Genomic DNA, 19655 nt, shown 5'->3' with positions numbered 1-19655 from the left:
CTAACCCCACTATCCCAATCTCTATCCCAGTATCCCCCAACTCCTCCTACCTCACCTCTGCCGCAAACCGTCGCCCCCAAACTTCTTCAGCCTCCCCCTTATCTATCCTCACAACCCTGAGTCCCTCCCACCTAGCCCTCTCCCGCGCCAGGCCCGCGGACTCCCACATTCGGCCAGGGCGAACCCCTCCCCGCGTACGCGCCCCGGCCCCCTCAGCCTCGGCCGCCAACTCGCACAGCGCCTCCCCTCTCCGGATCCCCCTTTCTCCCCCTTCTCAGCTTGCCTCGCGCTCCCTCCCTCGCGTCTCCCTCCTGGCCCCTCTATCCTCCGTTCCTCCACGCTCCCTCCTTCTCCTGCTTCCTCTCTTCTCCCATCCCCCTCTCCCAAGCTCCCTCCCTTCGCCGTCCGCTTTCCTGTGCTAGTCGCCGGACGCGCCGCCCAGCCTGTCCTCAGCCCCGCGCCCGGCCCGGGCCTCGGGCCGGGACTCATTTCGGAGGGACCGCCACGGGAGGGGCTAGGAGGGGGCGAGGGAGACGGCCGCTGGGAAGGGGCGGGGGCCGTGGGCGAGGCCGCCGAGGGGGCCTGGGATCGCGCGAGTGAGGGCTGCGCGAGGCGGGCGCGGGCGGCGGCGGCAGCGGCGGGCGGCGGGTCAGAGCCGCGCGGAGGACTGGCAGGGCCGCGGGGGCGAGCGGCGCGGCGAGGGCGGGCGGTGCGGCCCGGGGCATTCCGGGCGGTCTCGGGGAGGCTGCAGGCCTGGGGAGGGAGGTGAGATTAGGGACCTGAATTTGTTCTGGGGGCCGGCGGGAGATCCGAACCAGGTGAGGGATAAGGGGGGGATGGGGGCTGCTCTCCGGGGGGGTCAGGGCAGTCGCCGCCGCCGTCGCGGCGGCGACTGAAGCCGAGAAGAGAGGGGGGCGGGGGAGCTGCCGCCGCCGCCCCCCGGAGGCGCTGAAGCCCGGAATCCCGCTCGGAGCCAGCCAGCCGTCTTGAGCTACAACCAGGTAAGATCTGCTGCCGTCTGGGCCTCAGCCCGCTGGGGTTCTGGCCCGCCGGGTTCCGGCCTGCGGCTCCCCACCCCCACCCCTACCCCTCCCAGTTCTCCCTCCCGCCGTCTCCGCCGCCGCCGCCTCCGCCTCCATTTGTTATTTTCCCAATCAGGTCCCCCCACTGCGGGCACTACGGTGCCAGAGGTTGGGGGCTCAAGAGGTGGCGCCCGCCGGAGGAGGGATGGGGACGAGGGCTTCGGGAGGTTCGAGAAGATTGGGAGAGGACGAGGGTCTCAGGAGGAGGGCTGTAGGGGAAGAAGGCAGCCGTCCCGCGCTACCAAAAAGAGGAGCAACACCGAGGTGGAGGGTTGGCAAAGGAAAAACTGAGGATGCTGTGTGTGTGTGTGGGGGGGGGGGTTTGGAGCGAAGGCAGAAAGGATAGGAGAGATGGCAGCGAGGCTGGGCATGAAGGCTCCAGAAAACCCCCCAAAGGCCCAGAACCGGGGTTCCAGTGCTCCGGGTGTTAGGAATAGATGGGAAGTGGGAAAGGGGTGTGGTAGGTGGAAACAGAGGGATTGTAGCTGATAAGGGAGGAGAATTGAACCTGGGGAAATGGAGGCTTGGAGAGAGAGGATCAAGGAGAGGTCCATCTTTGAGAGGAGCCAAAGGTTTTCCGGCGTCTAAGTGGGAAGGACATGTCTTTGTGACTCAATTTCCTTTATCCTACTCCAGGTCACCTCTGACCCTGTTTTCCCATCCCAAGCATAGTTACTTCTTGGAGAGGGGCATTGGGGCCCAGCAGTGTGGGTCCTCCTAAAACTAGTGAGGAAGACAGGACCACTGAAAGAAAGAAGTCTTAGGAAGAGTTTTTGGGAGGATAGAAAAGTGAAGAGAATTGGGCAGCCTTATAGGCACTCCAAACAAGTTGTGACCCTCCCACTCCCACCCTCAAGTCTCCAGAGCATCTAATGCCCTTCTGGCTGTGATCTCCATAGAGAGGCCTTCCTTAGTGCTTTGAGCTCAAAAATCTGCCTTTGTGCATGGGCTTATTTCTACTGGAGTGGGTACCCTTAAGTTCCCTTCCCTGAGGGTGCTATGGTAGGAATTGCTTTGGAGGGGCAGGCTGCCAGATGGACCCTTGGGATGGTGTCTTGAGGGGCATGTTTTGCTATTTTGTTGTCATGGTAGTAATCCAAAGGGATATCCAATAGATGGAAATTCAGAGTGTTGATTGGACCCCAGCCTGTGGTTGTGTCCTTGGGATGCTTGGCTGGGTTCTGGAGGATGTTCCTGGTGCTTTTGGTGGGTAGGAGTTTCCCCAGGGGGTGCACCTGCTTTCATCCAGCAGTCTTTTGGAACAGGTAGACGTGTTCTTTGCAGGTCATAGGTGTTTCTCCAAGACCTTCTACTTAGGCAGGGTGGGAGAATGAAAATGCACTGGTTAGATTATACCTTTTAGCTGTTCTGGCCTCTACCTCCCTATTATTTTTTTGTACACAGTAGTCTTTTTGCTTCTTTGCATTAATATTCTTCCATTTTCTTAAACTCGAATTCCTCTTTGCGTCTTCCTTCCCAAGTATCCCTTATCCTCTTTCCCAGACAGTCCCCATGGTGACCCCTTCCCTCAACTAACCTTTGACCTTCTACTTCCCTGACCTTGTAGGAATGCCTGGACTCTCCAGGCCCATCCTAGGTAGATGTCTGTAAAACAGCCTTGTGCAGGGGCAGTGCCTGTGGCTCAAAGGAGTAGGGTGCCAGCCCCATATACTGGAGATGGTGGGTTCAAACCCAGCCCTGGCCAAACAAAATAAAAAGAACTTTGTGTAGTAGAAATACTCCAGAATAGCAGCCAGAAGACCAGGGTCTAATCCTGGCTCTGCCTCTGTGACCTTGAGCAAGTCTCTTTCTTTGAGCCTGAGCCTCCCTTTTTAAAGCGAAGGGGTTATAAATGAGATGATCTCTGAGACCCTCTTCTGTCCCTGGATTCTAAGAAGCCTAAGGCCAATGCATTGTTATCTCCTGGTCTAGGCTGCATTTTCATCTAGGAGTTACTTTGGACTGACTGGTTTGTTAGTTTGGCAGGTCCGAATGACTATGGGGGCTGGGCCAGCGATCCCCAAATTTATCCTGTAGGCCCTTACCAGAGAGCTTGTGATGCCCTTGTATTCCTTCTGAAATCCTTTCCATGTTTCTCTTAATTTCTTCTACTGTTCTTACTTAGGGGCTCTTTTTCTCTTTCTTACTTTTCTACCTCCTCTGTTTAGCCCTAATCATTTTCTTTTTGCAGGTAAGGTAATGAAGGTGAAGTGCTTAGGGTGTTGCCCAATACATAGTAGGTGCTCTATAAATATTAGTTAAGTGACTGCCTGTTAGGGTAAGATAGAGTATAGCTTGGCTGGTTGGTGCTAAAGCATGACCTAGGTTCAGAAAAGTGTGTACAGTCCAACCCCACGCCCCACCCCTTATCTACTGGGATTACCTGTTTTTTTATGACTGCTTTTTTTTTCAAAGCTACTCATTGCTAATTTTATCAGATTTCAGCTGATTAAAAAAGTAAGAAGGGTATACTATGATTGCTCTGTTCTTCAGGTACATTCCCTGTGTTTCTCTGACCTTTTGGATCTCCTAGCTTTGACTTACTTGGCAAACAGGTTCTGTGATGGGGAGAACAGATGGGCACCTTGCTCTAGGAGGGCTGACAAGGATACACCAGTCACTAATAGTTATCTTCGTTGTGCTTTTAAGATTGTTTTCTCCGCTCAGTGGTTAGGGTGTGGCCACATACACTGAGGCTGGTGGGTTCAAAACCAGCCCACGCCTGCTAAACAACGATAACTACAACAAAAAAATACAGCCAGGTGTTGTGGTGGGTGCCTGTACTCCCAGCTACTTTGGATGCTGAGGCAAGAGAATTGCTTAAGCCCAAGAGTTTGAGGTTGTTGTGAGCTGTGACGCCACGGCACTCTATGGAGGGAGACAGAGTGAGACTCTGTCTCAAAAAAAAAAAAAAAAAGATTGTTTTCTTTAGTTATATTGGGCTTTGTTCTTTGGATTTTTTGGTTGATAACGGTTTAAAACCAATTTACACAAAAACTCAAAGGGAGGGGGGAATAGCTGTAATTGGAAAACAATGACTAGTCTACTGGATAGAATACCACTTGGAAGTTCAGAAGGCCTTGGGGCTCTGTCCCAGCTATTTTGTTATTCTAAATAAATTGTTAAGTTTCCTGGAAAGGTTAGACTTGCCCCTTACTGCCTGGATTAGTATTGTTCAGTGGAGGTAATTATAGAGTATAGCTTGGCTGGTTAGGGAAAATTTTCTAGGGAAAATTTTATACCATAATGTGGAAATGCCATTTTACTAGTAGGCCTCCTAACTCAGGTGGGTAAGCTTAGTCTTTCCCCACCAGCACTAACAGCACTTAATTCAAGAAGACAGACCTTGATCAGATGTGGTGGCTCACATCTGTTGTCTCAGCAATCTGGGAGGCTGAGGCAGGTGGATTGCTTAAGCTCACAGGTTCAAGACCAGCCTGAGCTAGAGGAAGACCATAACTAAAAATAAACTGACATTGTAGTGGGTGCCTGTTGTCCCAGCTACTCAGGAGACTGAGACAAGAGAATCTCTTGAGCCCAAGAGTTTGAGGTTGCTGTGAGCTATGACACCACAGTACTCTATGGAGGGCGACAAAGTGAGACTGTCTCTCAAAAAAAAAAAAAAAAAAAAAGACAGACCTACTAATTAGTGGGTTTAAAGGTCATTAAAAAGAAAAGAACACCTATATATACATAAAATCAGTGGATTTTATGAAAAGAAGAAACCAGTAAGAAAATACTGTCAGAAGATCTGGAGAGATTTGATGCTTAGTAAGAAATATGAGTGCAAATGAAAATAGCTGGCTAGGGCTCGACACCTGTGGCTCAAGTAGCTAAGGTGCCAGCCACATACACCTGAGCTGGTGGGTTCGAATCCAGCCTGGGCCCGCCAAACAACAATGATGGCTGCAACAAAAAAATTTAAAAAATAGCCGGGCACTGTGATGGGTACCTGTAATCCCAGCTACTTGGGAGGCGGAGGCAGGAGAATCACTTGAGCCCAGGAGTTGGAGGTTGCTGTGAACTGTGATGCTACAGCACTCTACCCAAGGCGACAGCTTGAGGCTCTGTCTCAAAAAAGAAAGAAAGAAAGAAAGAAAACAGCTGGCGAGGTTCAGTGCCTGTGGCTCAAGCGGTTAAGGTGCCAGCCACATACACCTGAGCTGGTGGGTTCGAATCCAGCCCAGGCCCACCAAACAACAATGATGGCTGCAACCAAAAAATAGCTGGGCGTTGTGGCTGGCGCATAGAGTCCCAGCAACTTGGGAGGTGGAGGCAGAAGAATCGCTTGAGCCCAGGAGTTGGAGGTTGCTGTGAGCTGTGATGTCACAGCACTCTACCCAGGGCAACAGCTTGAGGCTCTGTCTCAAAAAAAAAAAAGGAAAGAAAATAGCTGGCTATAGAGAGATAGATATGTAGATACCTATCAATTGATAGATATGGATATATACTATTTCTATATATATAGAGAGAGAGATGGATATATATTTTGAAGAGATATGTATCACTGTATATGCCAAGTGGAAGGATAGGCTTACAGGGTGTTACTCCTTGAAGGTTGAGTACTGTTCTGCTTATCTGTGGTGTGGGATATCACAAAAAGTATGTACGGACCTTTTTTCCTTTTTGACCATCAGCCTTTGTTAGTGTGTGAAGTGGCCCAAGACACTCTTATTCTTCCAATATATAGGCAGAAAAGAAAAAAAGGTTGTATACCCCTGGAAAATTTTGTAAGTTTGTATTGTGTGCTTACCTTCTGCTTTAAGTCTTTAGTTATTACTGCGAAAACCCTGACTTTTCCTCTAGCCTTAGGGTACTCAAGTACTAGAGAAAGGGTCTTTAAGAGGCTTTCAAAAATGAAGTTCTGGCTGGGGGGAGACGGGTGACCGATGCCTGTAATCCCAGCACCTGTGGGTCTGATACAGGTGGATTGCCTAAACGCATAGGGCTCAAGACCAGCCTGAGCAAAAGCAAGACCTCTTCTCTAAAAAAAAAATAAAACAATAGCCGGGTGTTGTGGTGGGCACCTATAATCCCAGCTACTTGGGAGGCTGAGGCAAGATAATTGCTTAAGCCGAAGAGTTTGAGGTTGCTGTGAGGTATGACACCATGGCACTCTACCCAAGGTGACAAAGTGAGACTGTCTCAAAAAAAAAAAAAAAAGTTCTACAATTTGGGGATACCTAGGTTTGGTCTTGGTATTGATGGGGCTGTGTTCCTTTATTGTAGAATGAGACTTTTCTTCTACCTATTCTTATGTGAAAAAAATTCTTTTCATATCTCAGTGACTGATCTAGGCTTTCTGAGAGTTCTCCCTACCAACTTCTGAGGAGAGTATAGCAAAGTATAGAAGAAAGCATGGGCTTTGAAGTCAGAGACATGGCTTAATTCTGGTTCTTCACTGTGTGAGGCTGGGCAAGTTACAATCTTTGAGCCTCAGTTCCCTCACCTGTATAAGAAAGATAGTACTAAGAATGCATTCCTTGGACAGCACCTGTGGCTCAGTGAGTAGGGTGCCAGCCCCATATACTGAGGATGGCAGGTTCAAACCTGGCCCCAGCCAAAAAAAGAAAAAAAAATTAATACTTTAATTTCATTTTTTTGAGACAGAATTTCACTTTGTCACCCTCGGTAAAGTGCTGTGGTATCACTCACAGCAACCTCAAATTCTTGGACTTAAGCGATTCTCTTGCCTCAGCCTCCTGAGTAGCTGGGACTACAGGTGCCCGCCACAATGCCTGGCTGTTTATTTTTAGAGATGGGGTCTTTCTCTTGCTCAGGTTGGTTTTGAACCCCTAAGCTCAGGCAATCCACCCACCTTGGCCTCCCAAGTGTTGGGATTACAGGTATTGAGCCACTGTGCCTGGCCCTAACTTCATTTCTTTAATGTTCCTCTATAAGGCTCTGTGGAATTCATGTTTACGCAGATATCCTTTAGGGATCAAAAGTAAAATAGTGTGATCTCCTGGATTGGGGCTCTTAGTTACATGACAATTTTCTGCTTTCTCCAGATATAAAAGAGATTATATTGTTAGCAGAATCACTCTTACTTTTAGATAGATGAGGCAGCCCATGGGGTTGTCTTATGGTATCTTTACCCCTTGGCCCAAAGGCTCAGCCTTCTGACAAGGACAAAAGTATCCCCTTCTGACTTTGTTCTCCAAGATGGTGACTAAATGGTTCTCTCTAACAGGCTTTACTGAAAACAGATCCTGCAAGTTCCAGGTGCCTACATTGGAAACTTGGAGATCTTGCTTCCTGCTTCCCAGGCCACAGCTGTGGGGAACTTGGGCTGGAGCAAAGAAGTTTCTGTATTTAGCTGCTCAGGCAGAGGAGAATGGGGTCTCCACAGCCTGAAGAATGAAGACTCGACAGAATAAAGACTCAGTGAGTAGGCTCGGTGCCTGTGGCTCAAGTGGCTAAGGCACCAGCCACATACACCTGAGCTGGCGGGTTTGAATGGCTGCAACCAAAAAATAGCCGAGCGTTGTAGCAGGCGCCTGTAGTCCCAACTACTTGGGAGGCGGAGGCAGGAGAATCGCTTGAGCCCAGGAGTTGGAGATTACTGTGAGCTGTGATGCCACGGCACTCTACCCAGGATAACAGCTTGAGGTTCTGTCTCAAAAAAAAAAAAAAAGACTCAGTGAGTAATAGCTAAAATGAGAGACATGAGTGATTAGGGACGGGGTAGGCAAGCTAGGAGGAATGTCCCAGAGAGGACAAATAGAAATGATGTGCCTCTGGCTTGCTCCGCGTCTGTGGCTCAGTGGCTAGGGCGCCAGCCACATACATTAGAGCTGGTGGGTTCAAATCCAGCCTGGGCCTGCCAAACAGTAATGACAACTACAACCCCCTACCCCCCAAAAAAATAGCTGGGCGTTGTGTTGGACGCCTGTAGTCCCAGCTACTTGGGAGGCTGAGGCAAGAGGATCACTTAAACCCAAGAGTTAGAGGTTGCTGTGAGCTGTGACGCCCTAGCACTCTACCAAGGATGACATAGTGAGACTGTCTCAAAAAAAAGAAAGGGCGGCGCCTGTGGCTCAGTGAGTAGGGTGCCGGGTGGGTTCAAATCCAGCCCCTGCCAAACTGCAACAACAAAAAAATAGCCGGGCATTGTGGTGGGCGCCTGTAGTCCCAGCTACTCGGGAGGCTGAGGCAAGAGAATCGCTTAAGCCTGAGAGTTTGAGGTTGCTGTGAGTTGTGATGCCATGGCACTTCTACCGAGGGTGACAAAGTGAGACTCTGTCTCTAAAAAAAAAATAAATAAAAGAAAGAAATGGGTGGCGCCCATAGCTCAGTTGGCAGCGCACAGGCCACATACACCAAGAGTGGCGGGTTTGAACCCATCCAGGGCCTGCTAAACGACGACAACTACAACAACAACAACAAAAATAGCCGGGCATTGTGACAGGCACCTGTAGTCGCAGCTACTGGGAGGCTGAGGCAAGAGGATCATTTAAGCCCAAGAGTTGGAGGTTGCTGTGAGCTGTGATGCCACAGCACCCTACCCAGGGCAACAGCTTGAGACTCTGTCTCAAAAAAAAGAAAAAAGAAAGAAATGTGTACCTCATAAAGTTAGATGCAATGTAAAAAATTTACCTGCCTCCTTTCTCCTCAGATGTCAATGAGGAGTGGACGGAAGAAAGAGGCCCCTGGGCCCCGGGAAGAACTGAGATCGAGGGGCCGGGCCTCCCCTGGAGGGGTCAGCACGTCCAGCAGTGATGGCAAAGCTGAGAAGTCTAGGCAAACAGCCAAGGTATTCTGTCCTCAGGTCCTCCCACAGGATGACCCCATACTGGGGCTGAGAGTATGTGTTTTGTGAGGGGAGCTTCCTGTTTGGCAAAGGGGAACAGTGGAGCTTGGAAGGAAGAAGACGGGAATTTTCCTTCTCTCTGACAGAAGGCCCGAGTAGAGGAAGCCTCCACCCCAAAGGTCAACAAGCAGGGCCGGAGTGAGGAGATCTCAGAGAGTGAAAGTGAGGAGACCAATGCACCAAAAAAGACCAAAACTGAGGTGGGAAGACCCTTGTAGCTATTCTGACCCATTTTCTTACTATTCTTTTCTCAAAACTTTTTGCCCTCTATTCCTACCTCAGTCTGTCCTGGAATATAAAAGAAAAGCCAGGTCCTAGTGCTTATTAGAGTAGTCCTATCTATAGTATCAAACAGATCTTTAGAGCTCTGGCAGATCACTAGATGGCCAGGAAGGGCCAAAGGGGACTGGAAGTGTTGGGGGATTCTAGCTTCTGGGTGAGAAGTCCTAGCAGAAGGAACAAATATTAAGAGAAAATACAGAAGTCGTCTAAGAACAAAGGATTTAGGGGATGATTAGTTAAAGGGATAAATAAGATGAGGGTGGCTATAAGAGGGTAGAGGATTTGGAGTCATCTTTGAATGGGGAGAAGGTGTTTGACATGGACACTTGAGGAAGGAATAGCGTTTTTCAAGGAGGGAAATAAGACTGGCTGCTAAGGAGCTGCTGAGAATAAGGGAGAGTTGGAAAGTCCCCAGATGTGAGAGATAGGCTTGAACAAGAGTGCTCCTCACGTTATAGTACAGGGTTGTGATGTGCCAGAGGGGAATGACTTTGTGTAAGAGGCCTCAAATTTGGGGGAACCTGGAAAAGAGGAAAAAGTGGTCCTTGCTTTTCTACAGCAGGAACTCCCTCGGCCTCAGTCTCCCTCGGATCTGGATAGCTTGGATGGACGGAGCCTCAATGATGATGGCAGCAGTGACCCTAGGGATATTGACCAGGATAACCGAAGCACATCCCCTAGCATCTACAGCCCTGGAAGTGTGGAGAATGACTCCGACTCATCTTCAGGCCTGTCCCAAGGCCCAGCCCGTCCCTACCACCCACCACCACTCTTTCCTCCCTCCCCTCCACCGCCAGACAGCACCCCTCGACAGCCAGAGCCTGGCTTTGAATCCCATCCTTCTGTGACACCCACTGGATATCATGCTCCCATGGAGCCCCCCACATCTCGAATGTTCCAGGCTCCTGCGGGAGCTCCTCCTCCTCACCCACAGCTCTACTCTGGGGGAGCTGGTGGAGGAGTTTTGTCAGGACCCACAATTGGTCCCAAGGGGGGAGGGGCTGCCTCATCAGTAGGGGCCCCTAGTGGGAGTAAACAGCACCCCCCACCAACCACTCCCATTTCAATATCAAGTTCTGGGGCTGGTGGTGCTCCCCCAACAAAGCCACCTAACACTCCAGTGGGTGGTGGGAATCTACCTTCTGCTCCACCACCAGCAAGCTTTCCTCATGTGACACCGAACCTGCCTCCCCCACCTGCCCTGAGACCCCTCAACAATGCATCTGCTTCTCCTCCCGGCCTGGGGGCCCAGCCACTACCTGGGCATCTGCCCTCTCCCCATACCATGGGCCAGGGTATGGGTGGACTTCCTCCTGGCCCAGAGAAGGCCCCAACTCTGGCTCCTTCACCCCACCCTCTGCCCCCTGCTTCTTCCTCTTCTGCCCCAGCCCCCCCAATGAGATATCCTTATTCTTCCTCTAGTAGTAGCTCTGCAGCAGTCCCCTCTTCCAGTTCTTCCTCTGCTTCTGCCTCCCAGTACCCAGCTTCCCAGGCGTTGCCCAGTTATCCTCACTCCTTTCCTCCCCCAACAAGCCTCTCTGTGTCCAATCAGCCCCCCAAGTATACTCAGCCTTCTCTTCCATCCCAGGCTGTTTGGAGCCAGGGTCCCCCCCCACCTCCTCCCTATGGCCGCCTCTTAGCCAACAGCAATGCCCATCCAGGTCCAGGCCCCTTTCCTCCTACTGGGGGTCAATCCACTGCCCACCCAGCAACCCCAACACATCACCATCATCACCAGCAACAGCAGCAACAGCAGCAGCAGCCACAGCAACATCATGGGAGCTCTGGGCCCCCTCCACCTGGAGCATTTCCTCACCCCCTGGAGAGCAGTAGCTCACACCATGCACATCCGTATGCCATGTCTCCCTCCCTGGGATCACTAAGGCCCTACCCACCAGGGCCAGCACACCTTCCCCCACCTCACAGCCAGGTGTCATACAGCCAAGCAGGCCCCAATGGTCCCCCAGTCTCTTCCTCTTCCAGCTCTTCCTCCTCTTCCTCTCAAGGGTCCTACCCATGTTCGCACCCCTCCCCTTCCCAGGGCCCCCAAGGGGCACCCTATCCCTTCCCATCGGTGCCTACTGTCACCACCTCCTCGGCCACACTTTCCACTGTCATTGCCACTGTGGCTTCCTCGCCAGCAGGCTACAAAACAGCCTCCCCACCTGGGCCCCCACCATACGGGAAGAGAGCCCCGTCCCCGGGAGCCTATAAGACAGCTACCCCACCGGGATACAAGCCGGGGTCCCCTCCCTTCCGAACGGGGACTCCACCGGGCTATCGAGGCACCTCGCCGCCTGCAGGCCCGGGAACCTTCAAGCCGGCCTCACCCACCGTGGGACCTGGGCCCCTCCCATCTGCGGGGCCCTCAGGCATATCATCTCTGCCACCACCACCACCACCTGTGGCCTCTGCCTCAGGGCCGCCTCTGACTGCCACGCAGATCAAACAGGAGCCAGCGGAAGAATATGAGACCCCTGACAGTCCAGTGCCCCCTGCCCGCAGCCCCTCACCTCCTCCCAAGGTGGTAGACGTGCCCAGCCATGCAAGTCAGTCTGCCAGGTGAGTGGCCAGGGGAAGGTAGGGTAGGTGTGGGTCTGGAAGTGGGAACAACGAAGCCAGTAGAGGGGGGGGGGGGTGGTGTGTGTGTGTGTGTGTTTTTTTTTTTGGCCGGGGCTGGGTTTGAACCCGCCACCTCCGGCATATGGGACCGGCGCCCTACCAGCTCAGCCACAGGCGCCGCCCGCGTTCATGTTTTTTAAAAATTTCATTCGTGTAGCCCTCACGCCCTTGAAGTAGTTGGCAACTCAGCTTGCGGGGGTGGTTTGGAGGCTGGGGCCAGGCCTTCCCGGGCAGTTTGTAGGGGCTGAGCGCGCGCTGCATCCGCGTCTGGCAGGTTCAACAAGCACCTGGACCGCGGCTTCAACTCGTGCGCGCGCAGTGACTTGTACTTCGTGCCGCTGGAGGGCTCTAAGCTGGCCAAGAAGCGAGCCGACCTGGTGGAGAAGGTGCGGCGCGAGGCCGAGCAGCGCGCGCGTGAAGAAAAGGAGCGTGAGCGCGAGCGGGAACGCGAGAAGGAGCGCGAGCGCGAGAAGGAGCGCGAGCTCGAACGCAGCGTGGTGAGTGCGTCACGATATGCGCCACCGCCTTCTCCCTTATTGGCGCGGCGCGGCCTGTCGTAATGGTGTCCCTTCGCCATCTGCTGGAGGGGAGGAGCCTGCAGGCTAGCTAGTGGCGCGCCCCCCTAAAAGTACAGCGGTAGTAATGTGCATTCCCAGGTTGGGGGAAAGGGCAAATATCCAGGAGGTTGCGGGGCGAGGGGTTGATGTGTATGTGCAGGAAAGTTTGTGGTGGGCAGAGTTCCAACAGGGCGAGGGATTTTGGCATTCAGCTGCTGAGGACAAATGGGAAGCTTGGGACCAACTACTTTTTGGGGTAACTATCACTTTGACTCCACTTCTCACTGTATCCCACAGAAACTGGCTCAGGAGGGCCGTGCCCCAGTGGAGTGCCCTTCTTTGGGTCCAGTGCCCCATCGTCCTCCATTTGAGCCGGGCAGTGCTGTGGCTACAGTGCCTCCCTACCTGGGTCCTGACACCCCAGCCCTGCGCACTCTTAGTGAATATGCTCGGCCTCATGTCATGTCTCCTGGCAATCGCAACCACCCATTCTACGTGCCGCTGGGGGCAGTGGACCCGGGACTCCTGGGTTACAACGTCCCGGCCCTATACAGCAGTGATCCAGCTGCCCGGGAGAGGGAGCGGGAAGCCCGAGAACGAGACCTCCGTGACCGCCTCAAGCCTGGCTTCGAGGTGAAGCCTAGTGAGCTGGAACCCCTACACGGGGTCCCTGGGCCGGGCCTGGATCCTTTCCCCCGACATGGGGGTCTGGCCCTGCAGCCTGGCCCTCCTGGCCTGCACCCTTTCCCCTTCCATCCGAGCCTAGGGCCCCTGGAGCGAGAACGGCTAGCACTGGCAGCTGGGCCAGCGCTACGGCCTGACATGTCCTATGCTGAGCGGCTGGCAGCTGAGAGGCAGCACGCAGAAAGGGTAGCAGCCCTTGGCAATGACCCACTGGCGCGGCTGCAGATGCTCAATGTGACCCCCCATCACCACCAGCACTCCCATATCCACTCGCACCTGCACCTGCACCAGCAGGATGCCATCCATGCAGGTGAGACTCCTACTTCCTTACCCCAGCCCTTTGGGGCTACGTTGTCTCTGGCACGATTGGACTCTTGCTCCTCAGGCCAAGGCTTCTTTTCCCTGTTTTGGCATGGACCTTTTTCCTTAGATTGCTGCTGGATCTATGTCTCCCTGACATTTCCCCAGCCTATCTTCTTCTGCCCTAGTGTAGCTGCAGAGCCTGTATTCCCAACATCCAGTCCTCTCCATAGTCTAGTATCCCATCTTTGATAAAGGCTTAGGCTGGGGCCTGTGAAGGAGCATCCCCTTTCCCTAAGCCCTTCACAGATCTATTTTCTGGTTCCTCTGGATTCACTTTTGTTTCTCACCATCCTCTCCTTTCCTTCCAGCTCAGGGTCTTTCATGTTATTCCCCATCTCTAAATCTGTAATCTTTCAGAAAGGTCCCTGGAGGTTCAGTTTTAGGTGTCATAGTAATAATAAGCTTTACTTAAAATCCTTCCACTGGGGCGGCGCCTGTGGCTCAGTGAGTAGGGCGCCGGCCCCATATGCTGAGGGTTGTGGGTTCAAACCCAGCCCCGGATAAACTGCAACAACAAAAAAATAGCCGGGCATTGTGGCGGGCGCCTGTAGTCCCAGCTGCTCGGGAGACTGAGGCAAGAGAATCACATAAGCCCAAGAGCTGGAGGTTGCTGTGAGCCATGTGACGCCACGGCACTCTACTGAGGGCAGTAAAGTGAGACTCTGTCTCTACAAAAAAAAAAAAAAAAAATCCTTCCACTGTATTATTGTCCAGAACATTGCCCAGCCTAGTCTTACATGCTCATTCCAGGCTCTGTGTGCTTTCTCCCTCTTAATCATCTCTTTTCCTATCTAATTTCCTAAACTTCTTTCTGTCATCTTCCATCTCCTTAAAGCAGTCTGTCTCTTTCTTTCCTTCTCAGACCCTTCTGGCAACTGTAAGTAATGTTCTGTCCTCTGTCATCCTTGTCCTTATGTCTTGGCCTATCCTCCCCACCCCCGACCCCTAGACCTCTAGTTCTTATGTTACATCTTTGTTCCACTTTGGATCTCTGTGTCTGACTGTCCATCTCCTTTCCTAGGCTTGGATCCCTTCACCCAAATGCCTTCTAAACCTGCCTTCTAGTGACACCTTCCTCTTCTTTGCCCTCCAGCCTCTGCCTCGGTGCACCCTCTCATTGATCCCCTGGCCTCAGGGTCTCATCTAACCCGGATCCCCTACCCAGCTGGGACCCTCCCTAACCCTCTTATTCCTCACCCTCTGCACGAGAACGAAGTTCTTCGTCACCAGCTCTTTGGTAAGGATGGAGTTTGGGGTGGGGTAGCTCTAAGGAAAGAAGGGAAGAAAAGAAGAATCTGAGTGGTTAGATGGGCCTAGTTGGACTTGGGGAGGAGTGAGGTGATACCTAGAGGAACTGGGAATGAGACTGGGAGAACTAAAGCTCTGCCCAAGAGAGGCACAGGTTTTAGTGCCTAGCTAAGAGATCTGAACCCTAATTTCAGTCCACCATTAGCAACTTCCAGGACTGATTCTGTTTTTCTCTTGTAAAGTGTCTGGGTAGTCTCTGGTCCAGAGCAGATACTTGGTATCCCCTTGTCATGTACCCCCTGCAATTCTTGCTCACAGCTGCCCCTTACCGGGACCTGCCAGCTTCCCTCTCTGCCCCGATGTCAGCAGCTCATCAGCTGCAGGCCATGCACGCACAGTCTGCCGAGCTGCAGCGCTTGGCACTGGAACAGCAGCAGTGGCTGCATGCTCATCACCCACTACACAGTGTGCCACTGCCTGCTCAGGAGGACTACTACAGGTACTACAGGGTGCCTCTGGGCAAGTGTATCACATCCACAGTAATCCTGGAATGGACTGGGTCTGGTAACAGAGGGACACTATACCTCTCTGGGAGGGAACCCATCCTCCCCATCCCTGTTTGACAGAGGAGCAAGATCCAGGTTGATCTCATTGTCTTATCTCTCTGCTATGCACTTCTCTAGTCACCTGAAGAAGGAAAATGACAAGCCGCTGTAGAACCTGCCATCAAGAGAGCACCCATGGCTACTGCACCTGGACCTTGGAGGCCCCTCTTTCGGCCTACCACCCAGAGCCCAGGAGAGGGTCTGCTCAGTTGAAGGGCCTCCAACTGGGCAGAGGGAAGAAAGGGCCAGACTAAGTCAAGGCCCATGTGGTGTGTGACAGTGGGGAGGTGGCATGGGGTCGGGATTGAAAGCGCACAGTATCTTGGACCAGGTCCCTCTTCCTTGTCCCCCCAGCTTTCTTTCCCTCAGGCCCAACCCTCAGTGGCCACCGGCCCTCCCCGACCCCGTTGGTGTGATTATTTCATCTGTTAGATGTGGCTGTTTTGCGTAGCATCGTGTGCTGCCCCTGCCCCTCCCCAGTTCCTGTGTGTGCGCCCCCTCTGCGATGTATGCCCCTTGCCCCTCCCCCACAATAATTTATATATATAAATATCTATATGACGCTCTTTAAAAAACATCCCAACCAAAACCAACGAAAACAAAAACATCCTCAGCTCCCCAGGAAGATGACTGTGACTGGTTCTTTGCGGGCTTGGGTGGGTGGGTGGGGGGGTGTCTCAGGGCAGTGGTTCCTAGAAAGAGCTGTGCTACCAGAGACTGGCAGGGAAATGGGAAGGGACAAGATCTTAAGGAATGGTGTAGGAGTCTTGAATTGGCAAAGGGATTTCATAAATGCCCAAAGCCTTGCTTGGCTCTGCTGGCGACAGTACAGGTGCCAGCCACCCATCCCGCCATCCCAAAGGGTTGGAAGTGAAGATACTGGAAAGTCTGGGACAGGCCTATCTCCGATATGGTCGAGTCCAGGAGAACTATTCAGATCTTGGAGGCATCCCTGTCACTGGTCCCACTGCTAGGAGTCACCAGAGTGTTCCAGAACAAGGGCTTCGGGATCCTAAATATGTTACTTAGACTAGTTTGAGAACAGGTTATGAAGCGGGGGTGGGGTGAGCGAAGTTTCAATTAGTACTTGGCACCCTTTAACCTATAGTTTGATAAAGGAGTGGTGACAATTGCAAATGTTGGGAAGGAAAATGGGAAGTTAGGCTCCATCACCCAGCACCGGATAAGGCCGTTTTGGGAAAGCGCCAGCGATACGCTTGCTCTGGGCTTTTATTGGGGCGAATCCCTGCCTTCGCTCTTAGCAAAAGAGCTGTGACTGGCTGCTTTCCTAGCCAGTCAGCATCGAGCTCATTTGCATAGGCTGGTATCGGCATTCACAAATTCTAGAAATGAAATGATTTAAGTAAGTTCTTTAGGATACTGTTTTTCCTAGTGAAACTTACAGTGTGCCTTGGTGGTTACATATTAGTAGGAGTGAGAAAAACGCCACTCTGAGCTCACCCTCACCAACAGTGGACTTCATGCATATCCCAGGTTCTCTCCAGACATATTTCCGGCAGTGTTACAGCTCTTTTAGAATTTGTCTAGCAGGTTTTCCGGTCTCTACCGGAAGACCCCCCCACGCTAATAGTTTTAAACAATAGAGTCGCTTGTTTAGAATTAGCATTCCTTCTGTGTATTAGGCTTGTTTAGGGTTAGTCTTCCTAGCGTATTCCAGTTTGGAGTTTTTTGTTACATATTTACTACTTCCGGCTGAGACTGATGCTGCTTCCCTTCTGTTCCTTTCGGTCTTGGCGACGGTTCTAGGAGGTGGCTAGTTTTTTTTTTTTCTTTTTGCTGTGCTGCACGTGCAGCTTCTGTCGCTCTATGGCTTCTGCCTCGACCCAACCTGCAGCCCTGAGCGCTGAACAGGCGAAGGGTGAGAATCATTCTGCTGGAGGAGGGTGCGGGTGGGAGCGACAGAGGGGGGGCTGCCTTAGCTGGGAAACCGGGTGAGGGACACGAGTACCATTTCTCTTTTACGTGGGGAAGCCTAGAGCTAGAGACTCGGGAGATGAGTTTATCGGGTTATTCAGGGCCTCAACCCACCAATTCCCTGCCCTCTTCCTTGCTTTCTCTGCTGGGCTTTCCGCCGGTGTTCCGACGCCTATCCGGGGACGCCTCCGGCGCTCAGTGGTTCTAGCGGAGGTGATCCAGGCGTTCTCTGCCCCTGAGAACGCCGTGCGCATGGACGAGGCTCGGGACAACGCGTGCAACGACATGGGCAAGATGCTGCAATTCGTGCTGCCGGTGGCCACGCAGATCCAGCAGGAAGTTATAAAAGCCTATGGCTTCAGCTGCGACGGGGAAGGTGGGCCTCACGAGGGATGGCGGTGGACGGTCAGGGAGAGAGCACTGGATCAGTGGGGCCCCTAAGCAGTGGTCTCATTTCTCGCCACACGGCGGCAGTCACAGTCTAATAGTATTCGCACTCAGAGCCCACCTTGTGCCTGCATTTTGTACTGTACAGATTCCGTATTCTTTATCCGAAATGCTTGGGGCCAGAAGTGTTTTGGATTTTGTTTTGTTTTCGGATTTTGCAATATTTACATATACATAATGAGATATCTTGGGGTTGGGGCCTAAGTCTAAAAAATAAACACTTTACACACATAGCCTGAAGGTAATTTTATGCAATAGACTTAATAATTTTGTGCATGAAACCAAGTTTGACTGTGACCTGTCCCAAGTCAGGAGTGGAATTTTTCACAAATGGTGTCAAGTGGTGTCAAATAATTTCATATTTTGGAGCATTTCTGATTTTCTCAGCCCGTACTATTAATAACATTATTATTCCATTTTGTGATGAAGGCACAGAGTCTAATAGTAAAATGCGTGCCTGGGATTATAGCAGAGCTAGATGGACCTGAACCCTGTTCTGCTATCTTTCAGTGAGATACCTGCACGACAGCATGAGGCTGCAGCCAGCCCTTCCAGCATGTTAAATTTCCTTAATATGATCGTTGTGTTTCCCAAAGGTGTTTATTGATTCAGCCCTGCTGCCCCATAGCTCTCCTGAGCTCTAGTTACAGACCTAGCTTCATACTTAGGGTTCCTGTGACTAAACTGCTAAAATGGTTCACCTGAGTGAGAAGCATACTGCTTTGGGACTTTTTCATTCACTGCATCCAATCAGTTATGCCCAAGGCAGACCAAGAAGTAGTTGATTCAGATCACACAGAACAGAGGCCTGCCTGTGTCCTGGCCAGAAGGGGATAGTGGACCAGGCACAGTGACTCATGCCTGTAATCCAGCACTCTGGGAGGGCAAAGTAGTAGGGTCCCTTAAGCTCAGGAGTTTGAGACCAGCCTGAGCAAGAGTGAGACCCTGTCTCTACTAAAAAAATAGAAAAACTAGCTCAGTGTTGTGGTGGGTGCCTGTAGTCCAGCAACTCAGGAGGCTGAGGCAAGAGGGTCTCTTGAGCTCAAGAGTTTGAGCAGGCTGTGCCTGTGGCTCAGTGCATAGGGTGCCGGCCCCATGTACCCAGGATGGCAGGTTCGAACCCAGCCCTGGCCAAACTGCAACAAAAAAATAGCTGGGTGTTGTGGCGGGTGCCTGTAGTCCCAGCTACTTGGGAGGCTGAGGCAAGAGAATCGCTTAAATCCAAGTAGTTGAAGGTTACTGTGAGCTGTGAGCACTATACTGAGGGCGATAAAGTGAGACTCTCTAAAAAAAAAAAAAAAGTTTGAGGTTGTGGTGAGCTATGATGCCATTGCACTCAACAGAGTGAGCTTGTCTCCAAAAACACAATTAAAGTCCCTTTTCACCCTCCCCCTTAAAAAGAAAAAACAAAAGAAAAAAAAATTTTAAGAAAAAAACAGAGGGGGAGCAGAGGAACTCAGGCTCAAGCCACCACCCCCTTCACTATCTTTGGCATACTGGTTGACTCTCCCCTCCCTTTGCAGGGGTCCTTAAATTTGCCCGCTTGGTCAAGTCCTACGAAGCCCAAGATCCTGAGATCGCCAGCCTATCAGGCAAGCTGAAAGCATTGTTCCTGCCACCTATGACACTACCACCCCATGGGCCTGCTTCTGGTGGCAGCGTGGCTGCCTCCTGAGAGTTGGCCTTCCCTGTGCTATTTCCAAGAGAGGGAAGACTTGGTGTTCCAGAATATAATAAATGTGCCTGTGGCTTGGCCTTGGTGTCCTTCTTTTGTGGTCCTGACAACTTCTACTACTTGTTCCCAGATTATGTCTTCCCCTGGCCACATTCCTTCTTTATATATATACCTCTTGCTGGGCCCAGATCTACTCCAGTGAGGGCCTAAGGCTCCTACCTTCCCCTCAGGGCAGGCTGAGAGACTAGACTGCATCATCACCCTGCATGGGTGGGCCTGCACAGGTGGGCTTCCTTCCATAGGGACTTGGACTCCCAGGGCTTTTCCTTTAGGCCCTTTAGT

General features: G+C 52.0%; 2 protein-coding genes and 1 non-coding gene across 4 annotated transcripts; all 3 read left to right on the top strand.

Annotated features, from left to right (window-relative positions):
* The first annotated feature begins 560 nt into the window (after positions 1-560).
* On the top strand, positions 561-15881 carry ATN1 (atrophin 1). 2 transcript variants are annotated; one of them, XM_053555501.1, is made up of 10 exons: positions 561-1001; positions 7276-7469; positions 8701-8838; positions 8982-9095; positions 9737-11739; positions 12074-12296; positions 12654-13350; positions 14497-14640; positions 14970-15150; positions 15335-15881. In XM_053555501.1, exons 2-10 carry the CDS (start codon positions 7443-7445, stop codon positions 15366-15368), a joined length of 3561 nt encoding a protein of 1186 aa, XP_053411476.1. In that variant the 5' UTR covers positions 561-1001; positions 7276-7442; the 3' UTR covers positions 15369-15881. The 2 variants fall into 2 exon arrangements, with proteins under 2 accessions (XP_053411476.1, XP_053411477.1); XM_053555502.1 differs by having other exon boundaries at positions 860-1001; positions 9740-11739.
* An 892-nt stretch (positions 15882-16773) lies between these two features.
* On the top strand, positions 16774-16835 carry LOC128562944 (U7 small nuclear RNA). The gene has a single exon (XR_008373636.1). It is a non-coding gene; the product is annotated as a U7 small nuclear RNA (small nuclear RNA).
* On the top strand, positions 16781-19390 carry C12H12orf57 (chromosome 12 C12orf57 homolog). Its single transcript, XM_053555503.1, has 3 exons — positions 16781-17135; positions 17391-17567; positions 19162-19390. Exons 1-3 carry the CDS (start codon positions 17084-17086, stop codon positions 19311-19313), a joined length of 381 nt encoding a protein of 126 aa, XP_053411478.1. The 5' UTR covers positions 16781-17083; the 3' UTR covers positions 19314-19390.
* The last annotated feature ends 265 nt before the right edge of the window (positions 19391-19655 follow it).

The sequence above is a fragment of the Nycticebus coucang genome, chromosome 12 (genome assembly GCF_027406575.1).
Source record: "Nycticebus coucang isolate mNycCou1 chromosome 12, mNycCou1.pri, whole genome shotgun sequence".
Taxonomy (NCBI): Eukaryota; Metazoa; Chordata; class Mammalia; order Primates; family Lorisidae; genus Nycticebus; species Nycticebus coucang.
This window is presented reverse-complemented; position numbering and strand designations above follow the sequence as displayed.

What these genes read in the sequence shown, in the direction of transcription:
- ATN1 (XM_053555501.1), top strand. Translation starts at nt 7,443, where the DNA reads ATGAAGACTCGACAGAATAAAGACTCA. An exon ending in CATGCAAGTCAGTCTGCCAG is followed by an intron (nt 11,740 to 12,073) that starts GTGAGTGGCCAG and finishes CGCGTCTGGCAG; the next exon opens with GTTCAACAAGCACCTGGACC. An exon ending in GCGAGCTCGAACGCAGCGTG is followed by an intron (nt 12,297 to 12,653) that starts GTGAGTGCGTCA and finishes TGTATCCCACAG; the next exon opens with AAACTGGCTCAGGAGGGCCG.
- C12H12orf57 (XM_053555503.1), top strand. Translation starts at nt 17,084, where the DNA reads ATGGCTTCTGCCTCGACCCAACCTGCAGCCCTGAGCGCTGAACAGGCG. An exon ending in GAGCGCTGAACAGGCGAAGG is followed by an intron (nt 17,136 to 17,390) that starts GTGAGAATCATT and finishes TCCGGCGCTCAG; the next exon opens with TGGTTCTAGCGGAGGTGATC. An exon ending in CTTCAGCTGCGACGGGGAAG is followed by an intron (nt 17,568 to 19,161) that starts GTGGGCCTCACG and finishes CTCCCTTTGCAG; the next exon opens with GGGTCCTTAAATTTGCCCGC.